The sequence below is a fragment of the Macrotis lagotis genome, chromosome 2, assembly GCF_037893015.1.
Source record: "Macrotis lagotis isolate mMagLag1 chromosome 2, bilby.v1.9.chrom.fasta, whole genome shotgun sequence".
In the NCBI taxonomy this organism is placed as follows: domain Eukaryota; kingdom Metazoa; phylum Chordata; class Mammalia; order Peramelemorphia; family Peramelidae; genus Macrotis; species Macrotis lagotis.
This window is the reverse complement of record NC_133659.1, coordinates 336,805,762-336,818,119: the sequence shown is the minus strand read 5'-3', so window position 1 is coordinate 336,818,119 and position 12,358 is coordinate 336,805,762. Positions and strand designations below refer to the sequence as shown.

The 12,358-nt window shown below is 51.1% G+C and overlaps 1 protein-coding gene across 2 annotated transcripts; it reads left to right on the top strand.

The window, feature by feature from the left end:
* Positions 1-845: 845 nt before the first annotated feature.
* On the top strand, positions 846-11,505 carry MIOX (myo-inositol oxygenase). 2 transcript variants are annotated; one of them, XM_074227168.1, is made up of 10 exons: positions 846-952; positions 2,079-2,147; positions 2,409-2,489; positions 2,721-2,883; positions 7,166-7,233; positions 7,555-7,664; positions 7,944-8,011; positions 8,252-8,301; positions 8,638-8,750; positions 11,033-11,505. In XM_074227168.1, the coding sequence occupies exons 1-10, from the start codon at positions 872-874 to the stop codon at positions 11,139-11,141; spliced, it is 912 nt and encodes a 303-aa protein (XP_074083269.1). In that variant the 5' UTR covers positions 846-871; the 3' UTR covers positions 11,142-11,505. The 2 variants fall into 2 exon arrangements, with proteins under 2 accessions (XP_074083269.1, XP_074083270.1); XM_074227169.1 differs by lacking the exon at positions 7,944-8,011 and having other exon boundaries at positions 8,205-8,301.
* Positions 11,506-12,358: the final 853 nt, after the last annotated feature.

Genomic DNA, 12,358 nt, shown 5'->3' with positions numbered 1-12,358 from the left:
TTTTTGGTTTATTGTTGAATTCCATCTTTTGCTTTGAGAGGACTATAAAATATAAGGTGGCCATCAGCATTCTGATTAGCAGAGGGCATTCTAATTAGCAGAGGGCATTCCTTCTGGACCTTAGTCTAAGCAAAAATGCTTGTTTGTTCAAAAACCATCTCTTTTAGATTTGGGGTAAAGCCCAAAGAAATGTGTTTTTCTTCTAGCCATGTCTTGCCAGACTCCCTCTAGTCCTCCTTCCTTCTTGCAGAAGTGAGATAACTCCTCAGTCCCTTGTCATTCTTGTTAGCAGCCATCCTAGCACCATGGCTTCAGACAAACTTTGTGGGCCTCAATGATGTTTGTTTTATTTATGGTTGTCTTCCCAATTTTCCCTCAAGGTATGATGCTTCTCTAGTCTGACTGGCCATTGACACATTTTTGAATGGAAACTGAAGTAATCCAGAGTCCCCAAGTGGGATTTCTAACAGTCTCTAGTGACCCACCTTGCTCTTCTTCTGACTGAAGCCCACCCCCTTCCCTGGCACTTCATTGGTTACTCTGCTTCATGGCTCCACTTCATGGGAACCCATTCCTCTTCCATCCTCATTCCATACCATCCGATCCGCTCCCCTCCAATCTCACCCCCGTCTTGTTCTCTCTCCATAGCTGTGTGTGGGGTAGAGGTCAGAATGGGCCCTCCAGGGAAGAGAAAAAGGGGTTAGACTCTGACATATTAACCAGTGGTGAGCAGGCCAAGGTCAGCAGGTTAAATGGTCACTGATTACCTCTTGGCCAGGTCCAACTAGCTTGGGTTAGTTCCAGTCACTGCCACTGATGTTTATGTAACCTAAGGGCATATATAAGAGCCCCCCAAGATCAGACAGACTGCATGCAAGCCATAAGAGACGCACCACACCCTCTTCCCATCCTCTTCACCACTAGACCTGTGGTCAAGATGAAGGTTCTCATGGTGAGTGTCTTGTCTCCCTAGATTCCTCTCACAATGCTGCTGAACTGTCGGCCTTCTCTAGGCTGCTTCAGGGTCCTGAGCTCCTGGGTCCCCCCTTCTTCTAGGCTGCTCCCAGAATTCTCAACCCTTAGATAATCCCTTTCCAGGCTGCTTCTGGGGCTTGAACTAGGCACCTCTGCAACTACTAGGTAATCCCAGGGTTCTGAACACCAGGTGACCCCCTCCAGGCTGTAAGAGAAGGTAGGGCCTGGGTATATAGACTGGGAGATGGGCACTCTGGGTTCTCTCCCTAGTGCCAGTCCTCTGCAGCAGCTCCAATCCACCCAAATAAGCTAGTAAGGGACAAATGGGGAGAGGAAAGAATCTGGGGTGGAAAGCAAGGGCCTAGTTGAAGAAACTGGGACTGAGAGAAGCAGACTGGACCCCACTTACCTACAGCATCACTCCCTCCACCAATCCTGGGTACAAACCAGAATCATTCTCTTGATTTCATTAGTGGGGAAACTGAGGACTGCAGAGGCATAGTGACAGTCATACATCCCAGAGTGATTGTGGCTCCTAGTTCCTGGGTCTCCCCTCTGGCCCTTTTCCTTCCCCAGGAGAGGGTGGCCAGTGACTTAACTCTGCTTCTTCCTCCTGTCCTCAATTGCCTCCCATCCCTTGGTCACACCTTAGGCTGTCTTTTCTTGTTCTCTTAGTCCAGAGGCAGGGATTCATCCCTTCATTATCCACAGGGGAGGGCTCTCTGTGCTATCCCTTGCCTCTCAGGAGTCCCCCCACCCTATCCCCAGGCTCAGGAGGAATGTGTGCAGGTGACTGAGAGGAAACTTGACCATGGCTTGGTGGGATCTGGAAGGAGGTGCGAGTGTCTGGGGAACTATGCCTGAATGTGTCTCTGTTTTCCAAAACTGATCACTTCCAGGGCGGTGATCCTGGCTTAGCCAAGGTTCCTGCATCTTTTCTTCTTGTCTACTAGTGTATTCTGGAATAAGTTTTCTATACTGCTGCTTGTAGGTTGTAGGGTCCTTTACCCTTCTACTGCCCCTTCTGAGGTCTTCCCAGATCAAAGACTAGCCTTCCTTCCCTATCTCACAATGACTGAGTCACTCTACTGTTTCCTCTACAGGGTCCAGACCCTTCTCAGGTGTACCGGCCTGACGGGGGCAAAGACAAAGAGGACTTTCGAAATTACACTGTAAGAGCTGCTAGCTTGGCCCTGCTTGCACTCCCTGTCCTGTCCCTCCCTGCCCTTGACTTTGACCACCTACTGCAAATTCTGGAAAGAACAACTTCAATGGCCAATGAAGAAGGAATGGGTTGGGAAGCGGGGGGGGGGGGGGGGGGGGTTGGCCATCAAATAGAAAAGAGAGGGTCAGAGGGGCAGGAATGAGGAGGGGTTGGATTCAGTGGGAGGGGAGGGGGAGGGACTGGAGTCTAATCTGACTGGTATTTGCAGTCAGGACCCCTCCTGGATCGAGTCTTTCACACCTACAAACTCATGCACACCTACCAAACTGTGGACTTTGTCAGAAAGAAGGTGAGATGGGAGAAGGGGTCCTTTGCCTTGGGGTGACAGATCTCTGTCAATATAGTGGCCCTGCTCTCAGGGGTGGGTTCATGTCTTTGGTGATGGGTCATTTCCTGGGGGCAATGGGTCTTTCAACTGGGGGTCGGATTTGTGACCTGAGGATGATGGAGTCAGTTTCCTTGGAGTCATTTCCAGGGGATGATGGATGTTTTTCTCAGTGTGTGTGGCTCTTGTCCCCAGCACGTGGAGTTTGGTGGGTTTTCCTACAAAAAGATGACAGTCATGGAGGCCGTTGATCTGCTGGATGGGCTGGTGGATGAGTCCGACCCTGACGTGGACTTTCCCAATTCATTCCATGCATTTCAGACAGCTGAAGGCATCCGGAAGGCTCACCCTGACAAGGGTATCTCCTGCTTCCCCCAGGTCCAGGGATTCCCTGATCTTCCCCCTCTTCCCCCTGAAGGGCCCTCTCTCAGCCCCCTGGAACAGATGGGATGATGCATCCCAAAGGTAGATATGAAATGCCAGTCTTACATGTGGGGAGAATGGGGAGAGATTCTGCTCTCCATGCTGATTCTATTGGTTCTAGACTGCCCATGGGCACTGCTCTTATTTCTGTGTATGTAAAAGAGGGCAAGGAGAAGTAGTGAGCCAAGTCCCCGCCTGGGTGCTAAGAGACCTGGATCCCAGTGGAGGCTCTTCTTGACTGCTTATGTGATCAGGGCACTAGCTCCCTCACTTGGCCTTAGTTTCTCCACTTGCACAATCTGACCTTGAACTGCAGGATTTCCAAGGTTCCTCCCCCTCCCCGAGTTCACTTGCTTCCTATTCACTGATCTTGTTTTGTGTTCAAGTTTTCTTTCACCCCCTTTCTGGGTCAACCAGATTAGAGATCACAGGCTCTCATCTACAGAGGGTCCCTCCTCTCCTGAGCCAGGGAATCAGGTATTCAGGGCTGATGGGAGCCAGGCAGGATAAATAGCCAAGGGAGGACAGGAGCCACATAGTCCCCAGGTTCAACATAAAAAGGAGAGTCCTTTTCTCCAGGGGGTTTCTGGTAGTGGGGCACAGGTGGGAAGGAAGGGAGGAAGGAACCTGGTCCATTTAGAAGAAAGACAGGACCAAAGAGGGATCAAACCCAAGGCTGCAGAATGGGGAGAGTCAAGGTTCTCCATATCCCAAATCTAGGACCACCCCTGTGGCCAGAGAATGAAGAGAGCAGTTCATAGTAGTCCCTGAAGGCACCAGATCACATAGGGCTTTCTCAGCAATAACCTCTCTACCCAACACTTTATTTAACACACTCATTCATTCTTTCCCTAGACAATCACCATTCCTCTGCATTGGGATTAAGATCCCATTGTTCTGCTTGGTATTTCTTAAGAGATTCAGTTCCCAACAGCAGTCACTATGATATTCCTTGTTTGATGAATTATCTGGGTGGGGTTGCTCCTAATTGAAATGATGGTTGTGATTGTTTTATTAAGGTGACTTCATTCTTTCAGAGCTGCAAAGGGGCTCAGATTCTGCACCCCAGCCATAATTCCCTCTTACAGCATAGCTTACAAGTAGACATTCAGTTTCTCTTTGAAGCAAAGCAGTGACATGGAGCTCACTACCTCTATTCCACTTGGGGTTGCCTTTGAGTGCGTGAAAGGTTCTCTGACATCCACTGTGAAGTCAAGGTCTGAAGCCAAGTTATCCAAGCCCCTGACCCTGAAGAAGGAGGGATTCTGCTGCTGCAGCTGCTATACAGTGGCCAGGGTCCTGAGCCAGGGAATCCGGGATTAAGGGATGATGGGAACCAGGAAGGATAAATGGCCAAAGGAGGGCAGGAGCCACGGTGTCCCCAGGCTCAAAATAAAAAGGAGAGTGAGTCCTTCTCACCAGGGGGTTCTAGTTTTGCCAAAGATGAATCTCAGAGAGACAGAGCTGGAAAGGGAAATGCAGTCTTCTGCCAAGCATCCCAAAGCCATGGCAGAGGGGGCAGTGTCTCCTCTGGGCACTGGGTCCAGAGTGAGGAGATGCTCCTCTGTCTCTGGTAGACCACAACCAGACTTGCTACTGAGTCACAGTCTGGCCCCACATTTAGGAAAGACATTCTTTTTTACAATTCAACAAACATTAAGGACCTACCAAATAGAGAGTACTGGTCAGGTACCAGCGTGGAAATAGCTGCCACCCTCCAAGAGCTGCTTCAGTTCTCCTCTTCCTTCCCTAGTAAGGAGATCAGTGCTAGGTGGAAGGACACTATGTGAAGTAATTTAGGAGGGTAAAGAAAGAAGTGGGGGGCAGCTAGGTGGCACAGTGGATAGAGCACCAGCCTTGAAGTCAGGATGACCTGAGTTAAAATCCTGACTCAGACACTTAATAATTACCTAGCTGTGTGACCTTGGGCAAGTCACTTAACCCCACTGCCTTGCAGAAAGAAAGGAAGGAAGGAAGGGAAAGAAATCGTTGACATCTTTGTATTGCTATAAGCTTTCCAAAGCCCTTTCCACACACCAGGAAGAGAGTGCCAAGGTCATTTCCCCTGATTTACAAATGAGGAAACTGAGGCTCAAAGGGGCTGATTGAACCATCCTGACTCACCCACAGGTGTCAGTGTGACAAATGGGATTCCTGCTCAGATCTCACTGGTTCCAGCTCCAACACCCTGCCCACCTTATTAGGTGCTTCTGTGGTGAATGCAGAAAGCAGTGAGGGGTCTGAAGCTCAGCTGATTGGTTGAGGAGCCTTCACAGAACCCAAGGATGTTTTGTCTGGAAAGGAGAAAGGAGGAGGAGGCGGCAGATTTCCAATATCTGGAAAGGGGCGAGGGAGAGGGCTTCTTTTGGTTCTTCTTGGGCCCAGGGAGCAGGAGCGGAACTAACATTGGAATATACAGTGAGGCCAGTTCTGGCTTGGGGCAGGAAGCTCTTTCCAGCAACCAGAGAGGAAGGGCTGCCTTGGGGTGCAAGGGCGTCTCCTCTGGAGGTCTTGGAAAGGCTCTTCCCCAGGGTGTTGGAGAAGGAATATCTTGCCCAGTTAGAGAGCAGGCTAGATGTGGCTGGGTCTGAGGTGCCACGATTTGGAATCTCTGCTCCAGGCGCTTGTCAAGGCTACCTCTTACATGAAGCCTTCCCTGCTGATTCCAGCCTAAGGGAGGTATTCTTTCCAGCCTCTGAGTCCCCCAGAGCCCTGCACAGCCCTCCCGAGAGGTTTCCTTCACATTTAACTTGCTCAGTCTCTCCAAAAATCTCTTAGTCCTTTCTGTATCTTCCACAATCTCACCACTGACCTTCTTGCCTCCAAACAAGATAGCAAGGGGATTCCCAATCTCTATGGGAGGGGCTCCAGAAGCCAATGCTATATAGAGGACAATTTTCTTTATGGAGAAGGAAGAAGAAAGACAGAAAGACAGAAAGACAGAAAGACAGAAAGACAGAAAGACAGAAAGACAGAAAGACAGAAAGACAGAAAGAAAGAAAGAAAGAAAGGAAGGAAGGAAGGAAAAAAGACAGAAAGAAAAGAAAGGAGGAGGAGGAGAAGGAAAAGGATGAAAGAGAAGGAGAAAGGAGAAGGAAAGAAGGAAAAGGAGGAAGGAGGAGGAGAAAGGAGAAGGAGAGGGAGAAAGAGGACAATCCTAGAACACTGGAATAGGAAGAGGCCATAGAAAACATGCAGGAGGTCCAATCTTTCCTTCACAGATAGGAAACAAGAAGTTAAAGGGAAAATCAGACCTGGAGACTAAGTCTCTGGATTCCCAGTGTAGGGCCCTCCCTCTCACCCTGGGTGGAGCAGGAGGGTGGCCACCCAATGGAATGTTTCTTTTGGCCTCAGCCTTGCCCCAATCTCCCTTTCCAGGCAATCCACTTCATGCCCCTTCACACATTCTGCTTCAATCAAATTGGCTTCCTTGCTGTTCCCTTAATTTATCAAAGCTGCCCCCACTTCCTGTCATGCCCTCCCCCTCAGAATCCATTGTTGTTATTCAGTCCTTTTCACTGTGTCTGACTCTCTGTGAACCCACTGGAGATTTTCTTGACCAAGATATGGGAGGGGTTTGCCTTTTCTTTCTCCAACTCATTTTACAGATGAGGAAATTGAGGCAAACAGGGTTAAGTGACTTGCTCAGGGCACACAGCTAGTAAGTGGCTGAGGTGGGATTCAAACTCAGGAAGACCAGTCTTCCTGACTCCAGGTCCTATGGTGCCTCCTAGTGACCCCCTCAGACTCGGTTGGCCATACAAAGCTCTGCTGGGGGGTGGGGTGCTGCTTTCCTCAGGAAGCCTTCCCTGATCTCCTTTCCCTACTCAGACTGACCTGTATAGACTTAGCCCTGGCTAGGAAGTTCCTCTCCCAGGGGACTAGAAGCTCCTGGAGGACAGAGCCTGGCTTTCCTTTTCTTTGTATTTCTAGTTTGCAATCTGCAGCTTCTACATAGGAGATCCCAGATCTCCTTGGTGCCTTGGAGTGTCTGCTTCCTCCTTTGTAGAATGGACACAGCTCACTTGGCTGACCAGCATTTCTGGAGAGCCCCCAGGGTTGAGGAGGTTCTAGGGAGCTCCAAGCCTGAATCGCAATGGGTTCTTGCACTTGGGGAACTAGAAGCACATAGCAAACCTTCCCCATCCCCCTAGACCCAAAGCTGCCATGGAAGTTATGCCCACCTCCCATCTTCTGTTCTTGTCCTTCCCCTTCAGACTGGTTCCACCTGGTGGGGTTGCTTCATGACCTGGGGAAGATCCTTGTTATAGCTGGGGAGCCTCAGGTAAGAAGGGACAATAAAGATGGCTGAAGCCTGCCCTGGCTTTACCTTCTGGGCTCTAGATTCTGATCTAAGGATCAGGGACTCTGAGTTTGGGTTAGAGGCTGAACTCAATATGCGCTCTGAGTTCTAGATTCTGTGCTCTAGGCTGGGATGGGGCTCCAAGCTGAGCTTTGGCCACTGGCCTTTTGGATGGGTTTTGAGTCATGAGCTTGGGGTTCCAAAGTCCTGGGCTCTCTGCCCTGGCTTGTGAGCTCTTGGCTGTGATTCATTTTTAGGGGTGGCTCTCCACAAGTCCATGATTCTATTGCCTCCCACATCCAGTGGTCAGTTGTTGGAGACACTTTTCCTGTTGGCTGCCGCCCCCAAAAATCTATTGTCTTTTGGGATTCAACCTTTGAGGACAATCCTGACTTGAAGGACCCTCGATACTGGTGAGCCTCCCCCCAGCCCAGAGATCTCCCCTTCCTCCCAGTCCCAGAGATCTTTCACACAGTCCTTTCCAGAGATCTCTCTTACAGAAAGTCTCCCCCACCAGAGATCTCCCTAGCACACACATATCCAGAACCTTTGCCTTTTATTGCTTGGTGATTAGAGATATAGCTGAGCTCCCTAGCCCCTCCCACCTAGGGATCTCTCCACTATTATGTGAACCCATATAGACTCCCCCTTCCCCCAGGTCTTTGTCCTTCTCACAATCTTGACTCTTCCAGCACCGAGCTTGGAATGTATGAGCCCCACTGTGGCCTAGAGAATGTATTGATGTCCTGGGGCCATGATGGTGAGACCTATTCCCCTGGCCTCTACTGTCTTCCCTCACCCTTAGGTCCCAAATACTCCTCCAACCCCCAATCACATGGGACTCAAATGTAAACAGTGAACCCCAACTCCCTCGTGGTTCTATAGTATTCTCTCTTGTGGGATTTCTTGGGGTGGGGGAAGGTAGGTGAGGGTTACTGGTTGGGATCTTCAAGGTCTTCAAGGGTGGTGGCCAGACCTGTGACCATCTCTCCTTATGCAGAGTACATGTATCAAATGATGAAGTTCAACAAATTCTCCCTGCCTCCTGAGGTGAGTGGGGTCAAAATGTCCAACCCTCAGCCTCCAGTTGCCAACACTTCGAGGCTCCCAGCTGCCTAATCCTAGGTTCTGACCATTGAGTCACTTCTGAAGGGAGGGACCCACAGATCAATGGGGCTGGGCCTTCACTTTTGGGGATTAGACCTAAAGTTTGGGAGGGACTGGTAGTGAATTGGGGCCAATGAGAAGCTGGCAGATGCTGGGTGCCAGAGATGGGGTAGGCCTGGGAGGGGCTGCCTTTTCCAGCATTGGGTAGGATTCTGGGATCAGGATCTGGGCTGGAGAGGAAATGAATTAGGGGGACAGAACTCCTCCCTCTCTATCCAGGCCTTCTACATGATTCGTTTCCATTCCTTCTACCCGTGGCATACTGGGGGTGACTACCGGCATCTCTGTAATACGACTGACCTCAGCATGCTGCCCTGGGTGCAAGAGTTCAAGTAAGACTGGGGAGAGGGGGTCTCAGCACTGGCTACTCCCCCAAAGCTCAGAGGTACTCTGGTTGTCCTGCTTGGGGCAGGATGGGGGTTCCTCCTGTCTCTTCTTAGACCCAAAGAAGCAGCCAGATCAGACTGGATTAGGCTTGGGGGTCCTCAATGAGAGATGAACCCATCCTTGGCCCTGGGCCCTATTTTTTCCCCTCCCCTAGCCCAGGACCCATCAAGGACTTTTCTCTAAGTGCCTACCATGTCCAGAGCACCTCACTGAAGGCTGGGGATACAGGCATGAAGAGTGGGCTAGGCCTTGCCTTCAGGAAGCTTCCAGTCTACTGGGCAGGTGGTAGTGGAACCCAGGAGAGAGGCCAGGCCTTGGATTCCAGAGGCCTGCATCCCAGTCATCCCAGTCACTTCCAAGGGATGTGATCTCAGACAAGTAGGGAGGAAGCCTGTGTGATGGAAAGGTCACTCATTGACCCTGGAGTCACAGGACCTGGGTTCTAAGTCTGCTTTTGATATATTTTTTTGTCTCTGTGACCTTGGGAAAATCCCATAACCACCTGGTGATGCAGTTATCTCATTTGAAAATGAAGGATCAGACTTGATCTGAACTCACCAACTCCAGAATCCCAAGATGTTTCCATTACTCAGTTTCCTCATCTGTAAAATAAGGATATGAAGCTTTACACTCCCTTTCCCTAAGGCTTTTGCTGACCAAAAGCCCTTGGAACAAGGGAACCATAAAAAAGAAATCTAGGCTAAGAGATCTGGGGAAGGGGAAGGCCTCCCTGGAACCCCTTCAGGGAGAGAGCAAGGCACTGCCATCACCCTTGCTAGCCCAGGGGGGAGCTAAACAGGGGCTTCTGGGTGCTGGGATCCCCCAGGGTCAGGCTGTCCAGGGACCAGAATTCAAGGCTGACCCAGCCATGTGGTGAGAAGAGCTGAGTCAGGCTGACTTCCAGGTAGCCCTGTGGAAGACCGAGCTAGAAGAGGTCACAGGTACCATCGAGTTCAACCTCCTCATTTTACAGATGAGGGAACTGAGGCAGGGGACTAAGTGTCTCCATGGGCTCTTGGTTCTAGAGATGGAAGGAACCTCAGAAACCCTCTAGTTCAGCCTACTTATTTAGCACATGAAGAGGTCAAGAATCAAGGAAGGGAAATGACTTACCCAGGCTCACACAGGTGGTGAGCAACAAAAGTAGAAAGACCTCTGTTTCCAGAGCCTGGACCAAGACATGGCCAAGGGAAACAAGGCAAAGCACCCTGGGCTCCCCTGCCAATGTCCTCAGTTCGAGGTAGCACCCAGATCTTTCCACCAGGTCAGGCCTGAGGAGTCCACAAAGTTCAGGCAAGGGAGGTAGAGGCAGAGACAAAAGGCAGGAGGGGGCCAGAGGTGCAGAGCCTGTATGCTCCTCTCTGCCTGAGCCCCAGATTCTTCTGTACATCTTGGACATTGGAGACATTCTTGCCTGCTCCAGTCTGAGAGCCTCCCCAGAGACCCAGGCAGCTGTGTTAGGCATCAAAGGCCCCTTCTACCATTCCTTCCTTCCTTCCTTCCTCCCTCCCTCCCTCCCTCCCTCCCTCCCTTCCTTCCTTCCTTCCTTCCTTCCTTCCTTCCTTCCTTCCTTCCTTCCTCCCTCCCTCCCTCCCTCCCTCCCTCCCTCCCTTCCTTCCTCCCTCCCTTCCTTCCTTCCTTCCTTCCCCTTCCTTCCTCCCTCCCTTCCTCCCTCCCTTCCTTCCTTCCTTCCTTCATTCGTGTAACAAGTTCTATGTGAGGAAGGTGGGAAGTATCAAGATGGGGGAAAGACCCTCTGAAGCCATTATCAGTCAGCTGGGTGGTACAGTGGAATTGGGGGGATGGGCATTGGAACCCAGCCTCAGATATTTGACTCCTACTAGCTGTGTGATCTTGGGCACGTCACTTCACCCTGACTGCCTCACATCCAGGGCCATCTCCGGTCGTCCTGATTCCTATCTGGTCGCTGGACGCAGATGGCTCTGGAGGAGAAAGTGAGGTCGGTGACTTGGCACAGCCCCTCCCCCACTCCATTCCAATTCCTGTTTGCCATGGCTTCACCTCCCTGATGTCATGGGCTTCTTCAGAAAGGAAGGACAAACATTAGTTAGAGTTTAGTTGGTCTTCTCAGAAGACCAGAAGGGGGATAGAGGATCCTAAGGCTGAGACATCAGGGCAGGGAAGGGGGAGGGGCAGAGGCTGCCAGAGGACACCCTGCTGGAGGGTGTCCATGCCTACTGACCCCCCCACTCTGTACCTCTTACAGTAAGTTTGATCTCTACACCAAGTCCGGAGACCTTCCAGATGTGTCTGAGCTTCGGCCATACTACCAGGGCCTCGTTGATAAATACTGCCCCGGGATCCTCTGCTGGTAAGGGCCTCTGCTTGGATCCAAGACCAGGCTCTTTGGCCCTCACACAGCCAGGCCAGGTTCATTGCCTCACCAGGGACCACCAGCCTCTTTCCTTGTACACCCCAACCTGTTCCTCAGAGGGGGAGGATCAGCAACCCAGAGACCTCCCCAGGGCCTCTGGACATCCCCTCAGCTAAGCTCTCCACCCCAGTAGCAGCAGCATCCATGCCTTCATCATCTCTATGCCCCACTGCAAACTCCCCCCATCACATCCTTACTGCCACCCAGTTGAACCACATGCTCTGAGGCTCCCTGGAACCCATTCAGCCTCCAAGTACCCCTGCAGACTCCTAACAATCCTGCCAAGCAATAAAGAGCTTAAAGAACCTTGGTGTCTTTCCCTTCACTACATCTGAGAATTAGGGACCTTGGAGTGAGGTCCTGGGGCCAAGACTTTCTCTGACAACAAAGGTCCCCTGGGACTTTTTTCCAGTCCTCCCCACCCCACCACATCTTCTTTTCTCCCTCAGTCTCAGAGAGCTTCCCACTCAACATCACCAGCAAAGGGGTCCAAGGATCAGAGTGGGGTCTGGCCCTTCCTAATTTGGCAGTAGGAAGAATAAGACTGAGAAAGGGGAAGCAGAAGATGAGAGCCTCTGGGGACCCTCAAGCTTCAAGATATGGGACTAACAGAAGAATAGGGTCCTTGAGGATCCCAGCTGATGGGGTTGGCATTTTAATGACTATTCCAGAGACCAGAAAGAGAAAGGTTACTTCCTGGAGGACCTTTCTCGGCTCCTGAGGGTTCTGGGTTGTTTTCTTTCGACTTCCAATCAGCTTCCTTCTTTAATGTTGTCTGGGACCTGGCCAAAGGCAGCAGAGTCCACAGGCCCAGGACTCTCATCCCAGCAATCCTGGGTAAGGGCTATGGACTAAAGAAATAAGAACCAGCTCTCCCCCCACCCCCAACACATGATCTCCTCATGTTGCAAAAGCCTCTATTAGCCAGTCAAAGCTTTCCTAAGAATCTCTAGGCATCAGTCACTGGGCTGTATCACTGGGGATCCCAAGAAAGGGAAAAGCCAGGCCATGCCCTTGGGAGCTCCCAGGCAATTGGAAAGGACCTTGGGGCTTCTCTAGACCACATCTCTTATTGGACCCAGGAGAAAGCAGCTCTAGAGAAGGGACTGGGACTCCCCTAAGGTCAGCCGGGGTGGAGGTGGCGATTGGGCTTGGAAG